Source organism: Geotrypetes seraphini, chromosome 5 (genome assembly GCF_902459505.1).
Source record: "Geotrypetes seraphini chromosome 5, aGeoSer1.1, whole genome shotgun sequence".
Lineage (NCBI taxonomy): Eukaryota > Metazoa > Chordata > Amphibia > Gymnophiona > Dermophiidae > Geotrypetes > Geotrypetes seraphini.
In genome coordinates, this window is record NC_047088.1 from 153,963,470 (window position 1) to 153,982,729 (window position 19,260).

The window sequence follows — 19,260 nt, forward strand, 5'->3', positions numbered from 1 at the left end:
TGATCTTTGCTTTTGAACATCCATATTTTGATGTTTTAAAATTTTCATCAGTTACCATCTATATTTTTCTGAGTTTTATAGCTTGACTAGTATTTGTTAATTCAGACAGTAAGGATGCTGTGCTCTTCAGTAGAAGGGCTATCTGTTGTTCTAGCATGTAGGGGAGAGAGTAGAACGCTGTGTATTTTCTCTAGTAACAACTATCATTTTTATCTACAGGCAGTCCTCGGGTTAAGAACGGGTTCTGTTTTTTAAACTGCTCTTAAGTTGAATTTGTATGTAACTCAGATCCTGTACAGTACACAGTCTATAAAAACATTGAACATTAAAGAAACAGTCCTCAAAACAAAGTGCTGTAGTTTAAATAGGAGGTTTGCACTTACTTTTGTTCCCTCTCTACCGCCACATTCAATATTTATCCCTCTCATCTCTCTCTTCCCCATACTATCTTACCTCACGCCTCTCCCACTACCATGTCCAATATTTCTTTTTCCCTCCCTATGCACAACAATTCACCACTTTCATTTCCCCATGTGCACTGTCTCTCTTTCCTTCTCACTCAGACACCCATGCCCATCAATTCTCCCTTTCACTTCCCTCTCTCACCTCAGCATCTCTTTCTCTCACGCCCTCCATTGTTCCATTCTTTATCCCAACTTCATGCTCCCTCCCTTTTATCATCCATCCTTTGTCCAACGTTTATGCTCCTTCCCTGCCTTGTGTCCCAATGCGCCCCTGCTTCTCCCTTCCTGTGCCAACGTGCCCCTTCTTCCTCCCCCTTCCTGTGCCAACATACCCCTTCTTCCTCCCCCTTCCTTTGCCAACGCACCCCTTCTTCCTCCTTTCCATGTCCCAATGCTCCCCTCATTGTCTTTCCCTTCATTCTGCGTCCCAAATTCATGCCTCCTGCGGGTTTTTACCTTCTATGACCGGCTCCCTCCTCCTTCACAGTTCTCTTTGCAAAGCAGCGGTTGACACAGCAGCCTGACCCTTCGTGCCTCCTGCAGGTGTTTATCTCTTTTGGCCAGCTCTCTCCTCCCAGTGGAACTTCTGTTTGCAAAGCTGCAGCCACTGGTTTCTGCACGTGGTTTCTGGCTGATCCAGAAACCTTCTGAGGGAAGGTCTTCCAGGTTAGCCGTGAGCCTTGTGCAGGAACCAGTAGCTGTGGCTTTGCAAACAGAAGTTCCACTGAGAGGAGAGAGCTGGCCAGATGAAGTAAATACCTGTGAGAGGCACAAAGGGTCAGGCTGCTGTGTCAGTCACGAGCCATGATTTTCCAAAAAGAACTGCGATGGAGCCGGCCAGAGGAGGCAAGCACTTGCAGGAGGCGGCACAAATTTGGGATGCAGAACAGAGGAAAAGACTACTAGGGTCATGTTGGGACACGGAATGGAGGAGGAGGGTCGCATTGGACAGGAAGGGAGAAAGAAGGGTCACGTTGACACAGGAAGGGGACAGGCAGGACCCTGGTTTATAAGTAAGAATTTGATGTAAATCAGGTGTTCTTAAACTGGGGTCTGGCTGTATTTCTTTCTGTGCTTGTTCTTGTATAGTGTAATTTATTTTTGCACTAACTCTAATCAATGAAGAATTATTTTTTCCTGTTTTAGGTGATGGTAGAGAATTCTGATTTCACTCCATCACAAGTAGGATGTCTCTTCACCTTCCTTGCCCGGCAACTTGCAAAACCAGAGAACACCCTGTTTGTGAATCGGGTGCTTTTTGACCAAGTAAGTCCATTTTACAGATAGCTATGTAGTACCATATAAAAGCATTTCCATGAGAGTTGGTAGTAGAGCTTGTTTATTGCAGTTTGATATAACATTTTTTGAACAAATTACAGCAAGCTGGTTAATATAAAACAGTACAATAATAATAGAAAAAAACTAAGAAATATATGAAACAAAGACAATGATTCAACCGCTAAACAAGAGCGCTATTACTAATATACAATATACTGTATTACTATCCTTCTAGCAAGTGGAGAAAGCATGCAGAGCATAAATACTCTATGTGTGTGTGAGTGTGTTGGGAAAGTTGTGGGGAGGGGAGTTTTTATAGGGTGAGGTGTTGTGGGGGAGGTAGATTTTGGAGGGGGCAGTTGTGGAACTGTAGTTTTTGGGGTTGGGGCAGTTTTTATAGACTGGTGAAGCAGTTGGTGTGTGTGGAGGTGGGGTGGGAAATAAAGGCATTATGAGTAGGAGATTCTCATCGGGGGGAAAACATAATTCCTTTAGAATCCAGTATTAGAAGCTTAGAAATTATCATAACATTAGTGCCGGAAAGTGCAATAACTTCTATGGTAAGTCTATTTCAAGGCTTTGATTAATCAGTCAAATTAGACAGCTTTTCTCGGAGGAAAACCTTATGCATATTTTGAAGGCTAGCTTAGATTATTGTAATCTGATTTCTAAAGGGTTAAGAGAAAAAAAAGAGAATACAGTCAAACCTCAGTTTACGTGTGCCGCGGTTTGCGAGTGTTTTGCAAGACGAGCAAAACATTTTCAAAATCTACGCCTCGGAAACCGATCTTGCCTCGATTTGTGAGCCCCCCCTGCGATCCGGCATCCCCCCCCGCTCACGTCGCTCACCCCCCGCCCATCTATACTGCTGCCAGACGAATCCGTTGACAAACAAGCCAAAGAGTCAACCTTCCCTGAAAAAGCTGGAGAACAGAAGCCCTCTAAAGTGAATTACTTCAGCTGCTGAGTAGAAGCTTGCGCAGGAGGGAACTGATGCACTTTCCTCCTTCTCTTCCTCATTGCAGAATGAGAGGGATGCCACTAAAGCCTTCAACTTTGGTAAACTAAGGAGCTCTGGCTCAAGCAACTGCTCATGATGTCATCTTGGTCATTGGTATATTTTTAATTGGCTGTACTCTAGTACAGTGGAACCTTGGTTTACGATCATAATTTGTTCCAGAAGCATGCTCGTAAACCAATTTACCGTATTTTCACATAGATAACGCGCACCCGTGTAAAACGCGCACACGGGTATAGCGCGCAAAAAACACATATTTATGTACATAAATTTTTATATACCGCGCACACCCGTATACCGCGCATGCTGCCCGACTCTCCTTTCGCCCGCCTCGACTCTCCTCTGGAGACCCTGACTCTGTTTTCGCCCGCCCCGACTCTCCTTTCCTCCTTGAAGTCCTGTCCCTACCATGAAAGCCTGATGCCCCCCCCCCGACGTCCGATTCACCCCCCCGCAGGACCGCTCGCACCCCCACCCCGAAGGACCGCTCGCACGCACCCCCACCCCGAAGGAGCGCTTGCACCCCCACCCCGAAGGAGCGCTCGCACTCCCACCCCGAAGGACCGCTCGCACCCCCACCCGAAGAACCGCTCGCACCCCCACAGCCTCCCCCCCTCTTCCATGGAGAAGCTGTCTACCTTGTTTCCGGATGCCAGCGAGCCCAGCTGTTTCCTCTGCCGATGGTCCCGCCACTTCTCTGAGCCCTGCTGTGCTGCTTTTTCTTCCGGCGGTCCCGCCCTTTCTCTGACATCAGAGAAAGGGCGGGACCGCCTGAAGAGGAAGCAGCGCAGCACAGGGCTCTGAGAAGGGGCAGGACCGCCGGCAAAGGAAGCAGTTGGGCTGGCATCCTGAAACAAGGTAGACAGCTTCTCCATGGGGGAGGGGGGGAGGCTGTGGGGGTGCGAGCAGTTCTTCGGGTGGGGGTGCGAGCGGTCCTTCGGGGGGGGAGTGCGAGCGCTCCTTCCGGGTGATGAATCGGGGGGGGGGGGGAACTATGTAAAAAAAATTTTGTACAACGCGCTCACGCGTATAACACGCAAGGGTATGCGCGGTTTGTAAAAACCATGTATAACGCGCGCGTTATATGCGAGAAAATACGGTACTCGTATATCAAAGCGAATTTCCCCATAGGAAATAAGGGAAACTCACTTGATTCGTTCCACATCACCTCCCACCCCCGAGGCCACCAGTGCTGCTCCACTTTACCCCCCACCCCCCAGGGCAACTGCGCTGCTCCACACACCCCTGCGATCCGGCATCCCCCCCCGCTCGCGTCGCCCCCCCAGACGCAATCCGGCATCACCCACCTAAACACAATCGCTTACCCCGCTCTGGCACCAGCACCAACGCACAAGACATGCCGGTGCCCGAAGATCCTCCCTGTTGTTTGTGCTGGACCTTGAGGATCTGAGATTCTCGAAGAGAATGAAAACTAGAAGGCCTTGAGCATACGCAGATGCTCAAGGCCCAGCACAAGGATCAGGGAGGATCTTCGGGCACGGGCACCAGCATGTCCTGTACGTTGGTGCTGGTGCCGGTGCCAGAGCAGAGTAAGCGATTGTGAGTGGGGGATGCCGGATCGCGGCTGGGGGGGGCGACGCAAGCAGGGAGGTGATGCCGGATCACGGGGGGGGGAGCAGCGCAGTTGGTCTTGGTGGTAGGGGGTAAAATGGAGCAGCGCTGGTGGCCTTTTTAGAGGTGTTTTTAGAGGAGGGGAAAGGGCGGGAGGTGGGCGCGAGTAGTTTGCGGCACTTCAGGGGATCACTCTTGTGGCAGGAGCGATAGCCAATCTCTCCTGCCAAGACATGACCCCCAACCCCCTGAACTAATACAGGCAAGAGGGAGCCCAACCCCTTCTTCTCACAACGACTTCCCACTGGATTGGCCCCATGTGCCTAAGATTCCGCCCACAGGAGGGGCCTAAGGCAACTTGGCCTATTCCGGTTGGCCCAGGCGCCTAAGGACCCTTCTGTGGGTGGGGCCTTAGGTGCCTGGTCCAATCAGGCCTTAAGGCCCGCCATTTGGCGGATGGCGGGCCTGCCAGGCGGACGGGCTTGGGACCTCTCCGCCCGGCCAACTGATTGCGAGTAAGTGGGGGGGGGGGGGTGGGGGGGGGGGGCTGGTTGGGGAGTCGTGGGGGGGTGTCGTGGGCAGGAGGGCCTGGGATCCCTCCTGCCTGTATTTTAAGGGGGGGGTTGTCGTGAGCAAGAGGGGTTGGGCTCCCTCCTGCTTGTATCTTAGTGGGGGTTGGGGGTGCATCGTGGGCAGGAGGAGTTGGGCTCCCTCCTGCCCGTATCTTAGTGGGGGGTCATCGTGGGCAGGAGGGGCTGGGCTCCCTCCTGCCTGTATTGGTTCAAGGGGGGATGGGTGGATCGCAGCAGGAGAAATTGGGCATCTCTCCTGTCACGGCAATTCAGGGGGATGATCGTGGTACGGGAGATGAGCCATCTCTCCTGCCGTGATCGTTGCGGGGGGGAGGGGGGGCTGGATTCTGTAACCGGTGTTCTTTTTGACAAACACCCGTTACAGAATACAGCTTTTAGGCGAAGGACTGGCCCCTCCTTCACTTAAAAGCTCTTGTTTTGGGAGTTTGGAACTTAGGCTTTTTTTTTTGGTTGATTATGGTGGTCTGACCATTCTCAAAAAAAACCCTTATTTTGGACGTTTTTTTTTGAGAATGGACATTTTCCCTGCTGCTACTTTCAGCGTTTAGGGCCTTAGGCCAAAAGGTGACTTAGACTTTTTTTTTGTTATGCCCCTCCACGCCTTTAGTGAACCTAAACATTTATTAGATTTTGTGTTTTCTAAAAAAGAATTGAAAGTGATTGTATGATTGTCTTTATATAGGGTATACTGTGGAGCTGACTGAGACATTTTCTCTGATTAGACTTTTTGCTCTGAAAAAAAAAAATTTAATTTCCTTTTTCTCTTTCTTGGTCTCTATTTCCTTTGATATGTGGGCAATACTGAATATTATTTTTCTTATGTTGAATTACTATTGCTTTGTTTCTGTATTTCTAAGAATTGCTTTGCAATATGATTGTATGAACTGAAAACTTCAAAATAAAAATAAATGTAGCAACAAAAATAATTTGTAATGCTAAAAGCTGGGATATGGCCTTCTCTTATGAAAACTACACTGGTTACTTGTTAATTAGATTTAAGACCTGAGATATCTGGTAAGTTGGTACAGGTTGTTATGCAGTTTACAATTTGCAACAAAAGATTTTATACTTAAAATAATAATCTTTTTATTTTTTATACATTATTTTAAATACTGTATTTATAACCATATGTTTAGTGCAATATGGTTTAGTTGCTGTTGCATCAAAGACCAAATTTTATTATTGCTACTTGGCTCTGAGACAATGTTCTTTTATTTTCTGGCAAATGTAATATGCACTGTTTTAGTTCAACAACATTAGCTCATGTAATATACATGCCTGTAAGTGTATAAATTATCTGTAACAAAACACTCTGAATCGTGAATATTTAGTGGGACAGCACTTTTTGCACTCAAATGGCACATGTGAAATTGCTTTTGTACATACAAACATAAATGCTGGCTTTTACAAAGCTGTGATACCATGAGCCGGCGAGGTAAATGCTCCGATGCTCATAGAATTTATTTCATTGGCCCACAGTAGAAACCTCTACCACAGCTTTGTAAAAGGAGCCCAAAAGTAGGTGCCAGGATAAAATATTGCCTATTTGTATGTGGTATATGTGTAGGCCTTCTTGGTGGTGGAGAACGGGAGGAACAAAGATGCCATTAGCGCATAAAACATATATGCATATGGACCAAGTCCTACCATTTCATACATGTTCAAAGTTACTCCTGCCTTGGAGTAGGTGCATTGTTGTGCAAGAGCTTTTATGTTAAAATATTTTTATTAAAGTTTTCAAGAAAAACAAGCTAGGACAGAAATGTACAGCATAACAAATCAAATGTACTCCGGGGGGCGTGGCTTAACGCGAACACGAATGGACGTGTAATCGCAAAGCTCCTCTTCATCTAGGCTACAAAAGATAAAAAAAATATTATTCCCTTCTTGAAAATTTTAATTATTACTGATGTTGATGTTACTCTCTCAAGCCTGAACTTGAAGTCTGTGAAAATAACAGCCGGAAAAAGTCAGAGTGCCTGACATCAAATCGCCGACATCAAAAAAAAAAAAGCTGAGGGGAAGGTAATTGAATCTTTTGCCGGCTTTTGTTCATGCTGAAACGGCGAGGCAGTGAGTGAAAGCTGATAAAAATTTGAATTGGCCAACGAGTGAAAGGTTTGGAAATTGGGCATTGGGAGAGAGAGACTGGCAGCGAGAAAAATTAAAGAAAGATAAAACTGTGGCGGTTTGAAGCAGACCTCTCTTGCCCGCGCTAAACAGAAACCCTGAGGCGATTTTTCTCTTTACTGAAACAGCAGGAGATTGAAAGGAGGTTTGCTGGAACAGTTAAAAAAACGATATATGAGGCTGCTATCAGTTGATTTATGTGGCGGTTTTAATTCTCCTGTCGGCGCTGATTCGGAGCCTTTTCAAGTTGAGTTTTTTCATGTTAACTTCAAACATTTAACGGAACAATATTTCCTTTATCCGCCGAAATTTAATTGAAATCTGAGGGAAGGAGTCAAAAAGACGCCTTCTCTTCAGTGCTGGGGCGGTTTGTTATCGAGTGCAGACGGAGGAAAATAAAAAGAACTAAAAATTTTGTCGGAAGAACTGTCAGTGGTGGAAAGATCACCGAAGGAAGAGGAATACTGCCAGGACTGCACTGAAGCCCTAGAAGAAAGGGTTTGCTTTCTTTATTATGATTTTTCATGCAGATTATTAAATCTCTCTAAGTTTTCTTTGATGAACGGTGAGATACAGCTCTCATAGAGAAAAGAGAAAGGTGAGGCCAATTTCTGATGATTTTAAGGAGATGATATTGGAAAAGATGTGAAAGGTGGTGAAAAATTGAAGAGAGATCAATTTTGATATAAGATCGTTAATAACTGACTGTTAGAACTGTGGCAGTTTTAAAGCTGTACTTCCCTGCTCGTGTTGATCTGAGAATAAGAAGATAAAGAATTGGCAATTTTTTCTCTCTTTTACTGAAACGGTAAAAGATTGAGGACAGAAAATAAAAAAAAAAAATTGTAAACTTGGCTTCTTATAGCAGATTTCTATAGAATATAAAGCTCTGTACTTATATTACCTTTCTCTATTTGACTGAGACAAAACTTGAGAGTGAAAGAGTCAGAAACGGAGAGTGCCTTCTATACTGGAGTGATACGATACAAGAGAGAAAGGAGATAAATAATTTAAAGAGAGCTTGAAAGATTGGAACTATCTAAATACAAAGAAAGAAGGAATTTCCCCCTTTGAAATATGGTTTTTCTTCTCTCAGTCTGACATTGGGGGATATAACTGAAAGGAGAGGGAAAAAAAAAAAAAAACAGTTAATAAAATTCCTGCTGCCAAAGTTAGAATAAAATCCTGAGAGAAAAAAGGATTATTCTCTATTATTGATTGGAAAGTCAATGTGAAGAGAATTGCCAAAACTAAAACAAAACATAACAAAGGAGAATTAAAGAAAATTGATATTTCCTCAACTTTTCTCAGTGCTAGAACAACGCAACACTGATGTAATAAGATATCAAAGAAAGATTACTAAAAATTGTGACTGAAAGAGATTTTAAGATCCCTAACAAACCTGAAGAAATAAAAACCACGGAAAAAAGAAACAACAACATGGCAAGTACCAGACAAAACAAAAATGAGGCTGGCACGTCAGCAAAAAGACAAAAACAAGATCAAATAACACCAAGCAAGATACCACTTCCGGCTGAAGAACCTGACATATTGAGTAAAGCAGAAGTTATGGAAGAACTAAGACAAATTAAGCAAATGCTTAAGGAAACAGTAACCAATATGTCTGAAATGAAAGAAGAAATATTAAACATTCACAGACAAATGGAAAGTAATAACAAAAGAACAACTGAACTAGAATCTAAAATGGAGATCATAGAAAGGGAAACAAACAGATGCAAAAATGATAGTCTGGAATTAAACAAATTGAAAGATCAACTGGAAGACTATGAGAATAGAGGAAGAAGGAAAAACATTAAACTTTTTGGAATACAAGAAAATTTAGAGGGAAAAAATACTATTCTTTTTCTAGAAAATTTAATTCCAAAAATATTACAACTGGACTTGAAACAACCACTAGAGATAGAAAGGGCGCATAGGATCCCAGTTAAAAATACAGAAAATAAAGATAGGCCAAGACCAATAATTTTCAAAATGCTTAGATACCAACAAGCATTAGAAATATTAAATGCTGCAAAGAAAGACAAAAACCTAAATTATAAAGGATCTAGAATATGGTTCTTACCGGACTTTGCCAAAAACACAGCAAATAAAAGAAAGAGACTATTAGATATGAGACCTCAACTAAAAGAAAAAGGTTTTAAATATGGTCTATATTATCCAGCGAAAATGAGAGTATCATCTGGAGATAAATCCTTATATTTCGAGGATCCAGAAAAACTAAAAGCTTTTCTTTCTAAACCAGAACCTATGATATTTTAATGTAAAATTATAAGATGGGTTTTGATGACTTTATGAAATAAATATAAAAATATGAAATATTGAAATATCTGAAGAAAGGTTTAAGATGAAATTTATGATGTAAATAATAATACCAAGGAAATATAAATTAATAAAAAGAAAAAACAAAAAAAAAAAAAACTGTTAAATGGATAAAGATACATTAATGAAATGTTATGAAAATACGACTAAAAATATCAAGGGTTAATATAAATAGATAGAAGGGGAATTTGATTGAATATTGAATGCCTAGAGGGGAGGAGAATGTTTTAGGTTACAGTTCCAATGTGTATCCTTAAGCAGCCATTGTATTGGGTGGGAAAGGGAGGGAAATTGAGAGTAATTACTAGAATGATTAAGGGAAAAATAAACAAGGGATTGGATACTTCAGGGGTAAATATGTGTGTCATGAAAAACATTTTTTGGATTCTAAATAAGAAAGAAGAGGAAAAAAACATTATAATGAGAAGTAATAAAATGTATAATGTCTTTTAAGATATATTCTATTAATGTCAATGGCCTGAATCACGTAATCAAAAGGAAAAAAGTATTAACATTTTAAAAAAAGCAAAATGCGGATATTTACTGTCTGCAAGAGACCCATCTTAATATAAAGGAATCACAGAAACTATCGGGTGGGTGGGTAAAGGATTGTTTTTTTGCTCCAGCAGAGGGTAAAAAAGCAGGGGTAGCAATCCTTATAAATAAAAAATGTATGGCCAAGATTAAGGTAAAAAATTCAGATCCACATGGAAGATGGATACATATTGATATAGGTATGGGAAATGATACCCTGACGTTGTTTAATATATATGCCCCTAATTCGAATCAATCAGAATTTTTTAAAAAATTACAGAATATGTTGTTACCACTGGCTGCTTCTAATTTAGTGGTAGCTGGAGATTTTAATGCTGTAATGGATCCATTATTGGATAAAAAACCAGGTAAAAGTATAAAATCTTTAGGCTTAGATAATTTGGTTCAATCATGTGATTTGAAAGATATATGGCGTATTCTTCATTTTAATGATCAGGAATTTTCATTTTGTTCACAGGTTCATAAATCATTTTCAAGAATAGATTATATTTTTGTTTCAACAAATAAAGTGCAACAAGTGATTAAAGCTTCCATAGATCCTATTATTATTTCAGATCATGCGGGAGTATGGATAGAATTACAATTAGATCAATTAGAAAATGATAGACCTCTTTGGAGATTTGATAATGCATTGCTTGTGGATGACAAATTTTTGGAAAATTTTAAAATACAAATTAATGAATTTTTTCAACTAAATTTAGTGGAGGATACATCTATAGAGAATGTATGGGATGCATTTAAAGCAACTATGAGGGGAAATATTATATCATATTCAGCTTTTATTAGGAAACAGATTAAAATACAATATATAGAATTAGAAAAAGAAATAAAAATATTAGAAGCTAAATTGGTAAGTAAATGGGAAAACGAAGTTTTGCAAGCTCTTTTGAAAGCAAAAGGTAAATATAATGAATTAACTTCAAAAATGATAAGAAAAGATTTGTTTTCCAAGCAAACAATGTATTATGGAAATTCTAATAAGGCGGGGAGATTATTGGCAAATTATCTTAAAGTAAAAAACAGGAAAACGAATATTAATGGAATAAAAGATGATAATGGTATAATAACAAATCAAACAAATATAATATTAAAACAATTTTTAAAATTTTATAAGGACCTGTATTCTTCCGAGCCTTATTTGGAGAGACAAAAAGATGGAAAAAATTTTTTAGATTTAATTAATGGACCTAAGGTTCCTGATCATATAAAACGGAGTTTAGATGAACCTATATCATTAAAAGAATTAGAAACAGCATTGAGATCTCTTAGAGTTGGATCCGCTCCAGGTGGTGATGGTTATACAGTAGAATTTTATAAAACATTTCAAAATATCCTTTCCCCACATTTACTAAATTTATATCAGACACAACTTATAAAAGGTAATATTAAAGGTACTATGGCTGAATCAATAATAATTGTTTTGCCTAAGCCAAATAAAGATCCTACTTTGGTTTCAAACTACAGACCTATATCTTTGATAAATGTTGATAATAAACTTTTAGCGAAAATTTTGGCTTTGAGATTAGCCAAAGCTCTCCCACATATTATAGATATGCATCAAACGGGTTTCGTTGCTAAAAGACATTCCTCTAATAACTCTAGACTATTGTTTCACATGTTAAACTTATCAAAAAAAATGGATGAACCGGCTTTTACAGTTTCATTAGATGCTGAAAAAGCATTTGATAGAGTAGAATGGAATTTTATGTATCAAGCTTTAGAATGGTTTGGTATAGGTTCTGGATTTATACAAATGGTAAAAACATTGTATAGCTTCCCGATTGCAAGACTAAATATTAATAATAAGATATCTGATGGTTTTCAATTGCAGAGGGGAGTTAGACAAGGTTGTCCTTTATCTCCTTTGTTATTTGATGTTGTATTAGAACCTTTATTGCTAGCAATACAGCAAAAGAGGGAGATACAAGGTATTCCATATTCAGATATGGAATATAAAATTTCGGCTTATGCTGACGATATTTTGCTTTATTTGAGAAATCCAGAGTCTACCTTATCTTCTTTATTGGAATTAATTGATAAGTTTGGTAAATTTTCAGGTTATAAAATTAATTGGAATAAATCTGAAATTATACCCTTGAATGTTCATTGTGTAAAAGGATTATTTGATATTTTTCCATTCATATGGAAAGAAGAAGGATTTAAATATCTTGGCATTCAAGTTAAAAATACAATTGAAGATACTGTAAAAGAAAATGAAAAATATGTATTAAAAAAAGTTATGGAGTTATGTGAACAATGGAACCCATTACATATTTCTTGGTGGGGAAGAGTTCAAACTATTAAAATGATGATATTACCTGTAGTTTGCTACCAAATGAGTATGATACCTATTTATTTTCAGGGGTCCTTTTATAAAAAGCTCAATAGCATTTTAACAAAATTTCTTTGGCTTGGTAAAACACCTAGAATAGCTTTAGTAACTTTGCAAAAATCAATTAAGGAGGGAGGGGTAAATTTTCCAAATTTTTATAGGTACCATCAAGCCTATATTCTACGTCAGGGTATGTATTGGATCCTCCCAGAACTTATGGATAATGCACCGGATTGGTTATATTTAGAATGGCGCCTTATGTTTCCCCTACATTTAGTTCATCTTCCAAGTATCAATATGCCTAGAAGATACAGAGAAAATAAAATATTAATGGATACTTGGAAAACGTTGAGATTTATTGATAAATTAACACCTATCCCAATAAACAAATCAACTAATCAATCTATATGGATAAACTCCAAGATCAAAATTGGCGGAACTCAAATCCTTTGGAAGAACTGGATTATTGCAGGCATTAGATCTCTAGACGATGTTATTTCAGAAGATAAACTGCTGGATTTTTCACAATTGCAAAATAGATTTGGTCTTAATAAAACACAAAGTTTTAAATGGTTGCAATTGAAGCAGGCCATTCAGGTTGGGTTCCCTGAATGGAAAACATTAAATAATCAATATAGTTTAAAGTTCTTATGTTTTCAAGCAGACTTCCTAGGACATCAAGCCGCATTGTGGTATAAATTAATATCTGGATATTTGAATAAAAAACCAAAAAATGGTCTAAGAGATATTTGGAGCATTGGGATTAAGCATCAAATTAATGCATCTCAATGGCCACTAATTTGGTCTTGGAGAATGGGATGTACAGTGTCAGCATCTATGAGACAAACTTGGTTCTTTTTATTACATAGAGCTTTTTGGACCCCTACACGTTTGCAAAAATTAGACAGTTCTAAGTCAAATAAATGCTGGCACTGTAATTTAGAACCAGGGACATTAGATCATTTATTGTATCATTGTCCCTATATTAAAACTTTTTGGAATTCAATTTGGCCACAAATTAATAAATTGATGGAAAATCATATTGCAATATCATATGATACAATATTATTTGGAATGATGATGAGAAAAAAAAGTCAAATTTCACCAGAAAATAACAAGCTTTTATTAATAATGACAGGGGTTGCCATTCAACATATAACCAATAATTGGAAAAATCATAATAACCTAAATTATACATTTTGGTGGAATACAATATGTCATATATTTAAAATGGAAAGAACAATAGCAATACAAAGAGGGACATATACTAAATTCATAAAAATATGGGGGCCATTGACAAAATACTGTAATGAATAAATATTAAGATTTAATCTTCTTCTTTTCTTCTTTAAAGTATCTTTTTTATGACACACATAGAGGGGGGGTAATGAAAATAATATTTATATAATATTATATAATATGTTATACAATATGTATGAATGGAAAAAAAAATAATAAAAGGGTGGGGGGAGGGAGAGGGGATAAAAATATATTTAGAATATGATTTATTAGATAAAAAATGATATTGTGTATTTATCAATTGTAATTTAATATTTTGTACATTTTATGAAAAATTTGAAAATTAAAAAAAATATATTAAAGTAATAAAAGGGTGGGGGGAGGGTGAGGGGGAAAATCAAACTTAGATATATAATGTATTAGATATAAAAGTGATACTATGTATTTATCAATTGTATTTTAATATTTTGTACACTTTATGTAAAATTTGAAAATAAAAAATAATGGAAAAAAAAAAAATCAAATGTACTCCACCCCCCACCCCCCGCCCAATATGCACAGTAAGAATAAAAAGAAAACCATCTTCCAGAGAAAGAAAAATCATGGGTTCAACAAATTACTACGAGCTTTGTGAGTTAAAGTAAGCCAAAAAGGCTCCCAAATGGAGCAATAAGTACGTCCCCTAGGTGAGTCCAAAGATGGCAAAGAAAGTTGCTCCATAGAAGCCTGATGAAGCATGAGGGTACGCCAATGCGACAAGGTTGGGGAGTCCGATACAATCCAACAGTGAAGAATAGTTTTTTTTCCCAGCAAGAAGGCTCTCTCCAAGAATCCCCGAAAACCCTTCGGGGACACTCGAGGAAGGCGTTCCAAGGTAAATAGCATCTCGGGACCCTGGATATAACCATGATGCCACATAGCAGTAATATGTTGGTGCAGCTGAGTCCAAAAGCCCTGAATCCGAGGGCAAGACCAAAATTGATGTCCCAAAGAAGCCGAAGGTTGATTACACTTGAGACAATTATCGGTGGTACTAATTTTGGCTCGATAGAGATAAACTGGGGACCGATGAAGTCGAAGAAGAAATTTGTAATTCATTTCAATCAAAGTCACTTGAGGTGTAATGCCAAAAATTCTCTTAAGTCCAGTTTGAATCTGTAAGCCAGTAACCACACAGGATAAGTCTCTAGACCATTGAGTAGCATAGTGATCATAAGAAATGGACCCCAGGCTCTCTCGAAGATAGCGGATATGAAACTTCAAGGGAATCTGGGTCTGAGCTGACAAACACAAAGCTTCCGAGAGGGCCTCCTGACTGCGATTGGTGAGGCCTTCCCTCGGAAGAGACCTCACATATGAGGCCATCTGAGAATAAGCCAGCCAATCCCCAGGTGTCCACTGATAATCAGCTTGCATCACTGTAAAAGATGGCAAAACGTCCTGTGAAGTAACCACTTGGAATATGTATTGAATATTAGTGGTTCTCCATACCAAAGACGGATATATAGACATTCCAGGAGTAAAGTCCTTGTTGTCCAGAAAGGGCAAGTAAACCGTCGCAGTGAGAGGAATACACAGAGACTTACATAACCTCCGCCATACCTGGCAAAGGGGTGCAAGAAAGATACCTCCACTGTATCCACTCGGGAGATGCCGTGTGTGGAGCAAGTAACTAAAGTGATATGGGTCACAAAGAACAAGCTCCGAGGCAGTTGCAGAAAAATGGTGGGTGCCCCGAAACCAGTCATTTAAATGACGCATTTGACAAGCTTGGGAAAACAAACGCAAACTATGTAAACCCAATCCCCCCTGGGACCTGGGAAGCATCAAGACAGACAAAGCCAATCTTGCTCGTTTCCCATTCCATAAAAAGGATGTCAAGCATTTTCCCACCAATTTATCATGTTTAGCAGACAACAAGATAGAAAGCATTTGAAAAACATAAAGCCATTGAGGCACCAATACCGTATTATACAATGCAATTTTACCCATCAGTGACAGAGGGAATTCCCTCCAAAGTTGTAATTTTTGTTGAGTAAGAGTCAGAAGTGGCAAAACATTCAAGGGATACAATCTAGTTAAATCCATAGGTATCCTAATCCCCAAATATGTCAAATGATCAGTTGCCCAACGTAAAGGAAAATCTCCCCTCCAAGTGCCAGGAACCTCCCGGGACAAGGGCAACACTATCAGCTTTTGGAAGTTGAGGACTAGCCCCAAGTACAAACTAAACTCGTCCAGAATAGCCAATGCCCTGGTCAAGGACGGTGCAAGAGCTTTTAGAAAGATTGTTTGCCAAAGACACAGAGACACATATTTTGCCTTCATAAAACAGAAGCTACTTATGTACACTCCTCCCTCCGTATTTGCAGTGGTTAAGAAGGAACATGACCGTGAATACGAAAAAACCACGAATAACTTTTTATATGTTGTTTGAGTTTTTTTTGTAACAGCCACCGTTAATATATTGAAATCTCGAATAACAAACAATGATCATATTCATGATTTTCTCTGGGAAGCAGCGATTTTGAAAGCTGGGAATCAGCGATTTTCAGGGTGAAAGCTGGGAAGCAGCAATTTTCAGGCTGAAAGCTGGTGAGCGCCAAACTTTTTATTGTTACAGTACTTTATTCATGACTTAATTTGGGGGGAGGAGTCAGCATGCAAAAAAATCACGACTAAACGAAACCACAAATACGGAGGGAGAAGTGTACTGTCTTAGCTTCAGCGACCTGTTATAAAATTACACACTGTGACTTTTCTTTTGTCCCTTCCACTCTCTCTTCCTATCTATTTATCATTTCTCATAGGGGAATTGTTCCATTCCCTTTATCAGTTTGGTTGCCCTTCTCCATACATTTGCTAATTCATCAGTTATCATTTTTGAGATGTCACCAGAATTATCAATATTTAAGGTGTTGTTGCAGTCTGATGATGTCATCAACCAATGCGCTTGATTTAGTTGCTGTTGATGGAGAAAGCAGGAAATAGAGCACAGGAAAGAGGAAAATAGAATGTGTCAAGTAGCATTAAATCTATTTTACTGTTTTAAAATCCTGCCAGGTACTTGTGACCCGGATTGACCACTGCTAGAAACAGAATAATATTGGGCTTGATAGACCTTCCTATGTACAATTAGTCTCATTCTATTTTAATTCTGCCAATTGGATACTGAAACAAACTCAATCTTTTTTGACATAAGACCTCTGCATCAGATTCCACTGATGTTATTTTATTTTCCTTTCCTTTATTGTTTCTCTTAATATATATAAATGTTATATTTTGAGGAGTGTTTCAGTTTCATAGCATTTTTCTGACTTAGAACAGTTAGCTATTACTGACTTAGAACTTTGGTGGCAAAACATATCCTAGTTAATTAGCCAGTATCAGCAAAGGTGGAAAGAAGAGGAAACGAGAGCCAGCATGGTGAAGTGAAAGAGGTTATTAGAGCCAAAAAAAAGCATCCTTTAAAGAATGGATAAAGCAAATTAGATGCAAAACATTGATAAAGAAAGCTAAGAAAGATTATGAAGAGAAACTTGCAAAAGAGGCAAACACTCATAACAATTTTTTAGGTTCATCAGAAGCAGAAAACCTGTGAGGGAATCCATGGGACCATTGGATAATCAAGGGGCAAAAGGGGCACTCAGGGAGGATAAGGCCATAGTGGAGAGACTAAATGAATATAAGAGATCTACCTGAACCGGAAATGGTTTTCAAGGGTGATGATACGGAGGAACTGAAAGAAGATGAACTAAGATGGAAGATGAACTAAGCCAAATTGACAAGTTAAAAAGTGATAAATCATCTGGACCGGATGATATACATCCGAGGATACTAAAAGAACTCAAATATGAAATTGCTGACCTGCTGTTAGTGATCTATAACCTGTTGCTAAAATCGTCTGTTAGTATCTGAAGACTGGAAGGTTGCCAATGTTATGCCAATTTTTAAAAAGGGTTGCAGGGGAGATCCAGGAAATTACAGACTGGTAAGCCTGACTTCAGTGCCGGGCAAAATGGTGGGAACAATTATAAAAAATAAAATCGTGGAACATGTAGACAAACATGATTTAATGAGACAAAGTCAGCATGGGTTCAGCTAAGGAAGATCTTGCCTCACCAATTTGCTAGACTACTTTGAAGGTGTGAATATACATGTGGATAAAGGTGAACCGGTTGATGTGTATCTAGATTTTCAGAAAGCTTTTGATAAAGTTTCTCTTGAGAGGCTCCTTAGAAAATTAAAGAGTCATGGGATAGAAAATTTGATTTGAAATTGAAAATGTGAACAAATGCAAAGTGATGCACATTGGAAAGAATAACCTGAATCACAGTTACTGGATGCTAGGGTCCACCTTGTGGGTTAGCACCCAAGAAAAGGATCTGGGTGTCATCGTAGACAATACGATGAAACCTTCCACCCAATGTGTGGCGGCGGCCAAAAAAGCAAACAAGATGTAGAATGTTGTAATGCCCCTGTATCGCTCCGTGGTGCGACCTCATCTGGAGTATTGCGTTCAATTCCGGTCTCCTTATCTCAAGAAAGATATAGCAGCACTAGAAAATGTTAAAGAAGAGTGACCAAGGTGATAAAGGGGTTGGAACTCCTCTCGTATGAGGAAAGACTAAAAAGGTTAGGGCTCTTCAGCTTATAAAAGAGATGGCTGAGGGGAGATATGATTGAAGTCTACAAAATCCTGATTAGAGTAGAATGGGTACAAGCGGATCGATTTTTCACTCCATCAAAAATTACAAAGACTAGGGGACACTCGATGAAGTTACAGGGAAATACTTTTAAAACCAATAGGAAGAAATATTTTTTCACTCAGATAATATTTAAGCTCTGGAATGCGTTGCCAGAGGTTGTGGTAAGAATGGATAGCATAGCTGGTTTTAAGAAAGGTTTGGACAATTTCCTGTAAAGTCCATAGTCTGTTATTGAGAAAAATATGGGGGAAGCCACTACTTGCCCTGGATCGGTTGCATGGAATGTTGCTACTCCTTGGGTTTTGGTCAGGTATTAGGGACCTGGATTGGCCACCGTGAGAACAGGCTACTGGGCTTGATGGACCATTGGTCTGATCCAGTAAGGCTGTTCTTTGACCAAGGTGGAACTCCTCTGTGTAGCAGAGTCAGAGTTCACCAAATAAGAGCCACTAATGCAACTAAAAGTCTTCATCTCTAGAATGCATCTGCAAAGCAACTATTTGGTCTTCACTACATATGTTCACTTCATGCTACTGAGCAGTCTGTCCTATGAACTAATCAACTCTCGAACTATGTAACAATTATCTTGATCAGGAAGAAACCCTGAGCTTACAATTGCTCACTTAAATGCCTATTTTCAGTTCTGTTTCTCAAAAGAGAAAAGTTGCTTACTTGTAACTGGTGTTCTCAATGGACAGAAGGATTAACCTGTCAGACAATGCAACCTGTCTTCCTGAGAGTTAATTCCAAGCTTTAAACAAATTTATAGGACTGTTGTATACATGAAAGGTCAAACATGTTCAGAACTTTAATTCTGGGCTCTGGGAGAGTTGTTCTGTCTTAACATTGTCCTAAATCACCCGCTTGTGTGCCTGATTTAATTCCGCAGTCCACAGAGACCACATGTTAATACATACGCAAGTTTGATTTTCTCCATTACTCTTCATCTGTCTCCATTGTAGGTTTTTTTTTTTTTCTTAAATTCTTTGAACAAACAAGTTAAAGTGTCTTATCCTTTCTTTACTAGTGC

General features: G+C 39.3%; 1 protein-coding gene across 2 annotated transcripts in view; it reads left to right on the forward strand.

The window, feature by feature from the left end:
- Nucleotides 1-19,260, forward strand: part of VPS8 (VPS8 subunit of CORVET complex) — a 755,312-nt gene that overhangs the window by 303,299 nt on the left and 432,753 nt on the right. For both annotated transcript variants that reach the window (XM_033944522.1, XM_033944523.1), the window contains one exon: nt 1,611-1,730. In XM_033944522.1, coding sequence (XP_033800413.1) covers nt 1,611-1,730 — 120 coding nt within the window. The remainder of the gene's footprint in view (nt 1-1,610; nt 1,731-19,260) is intronic.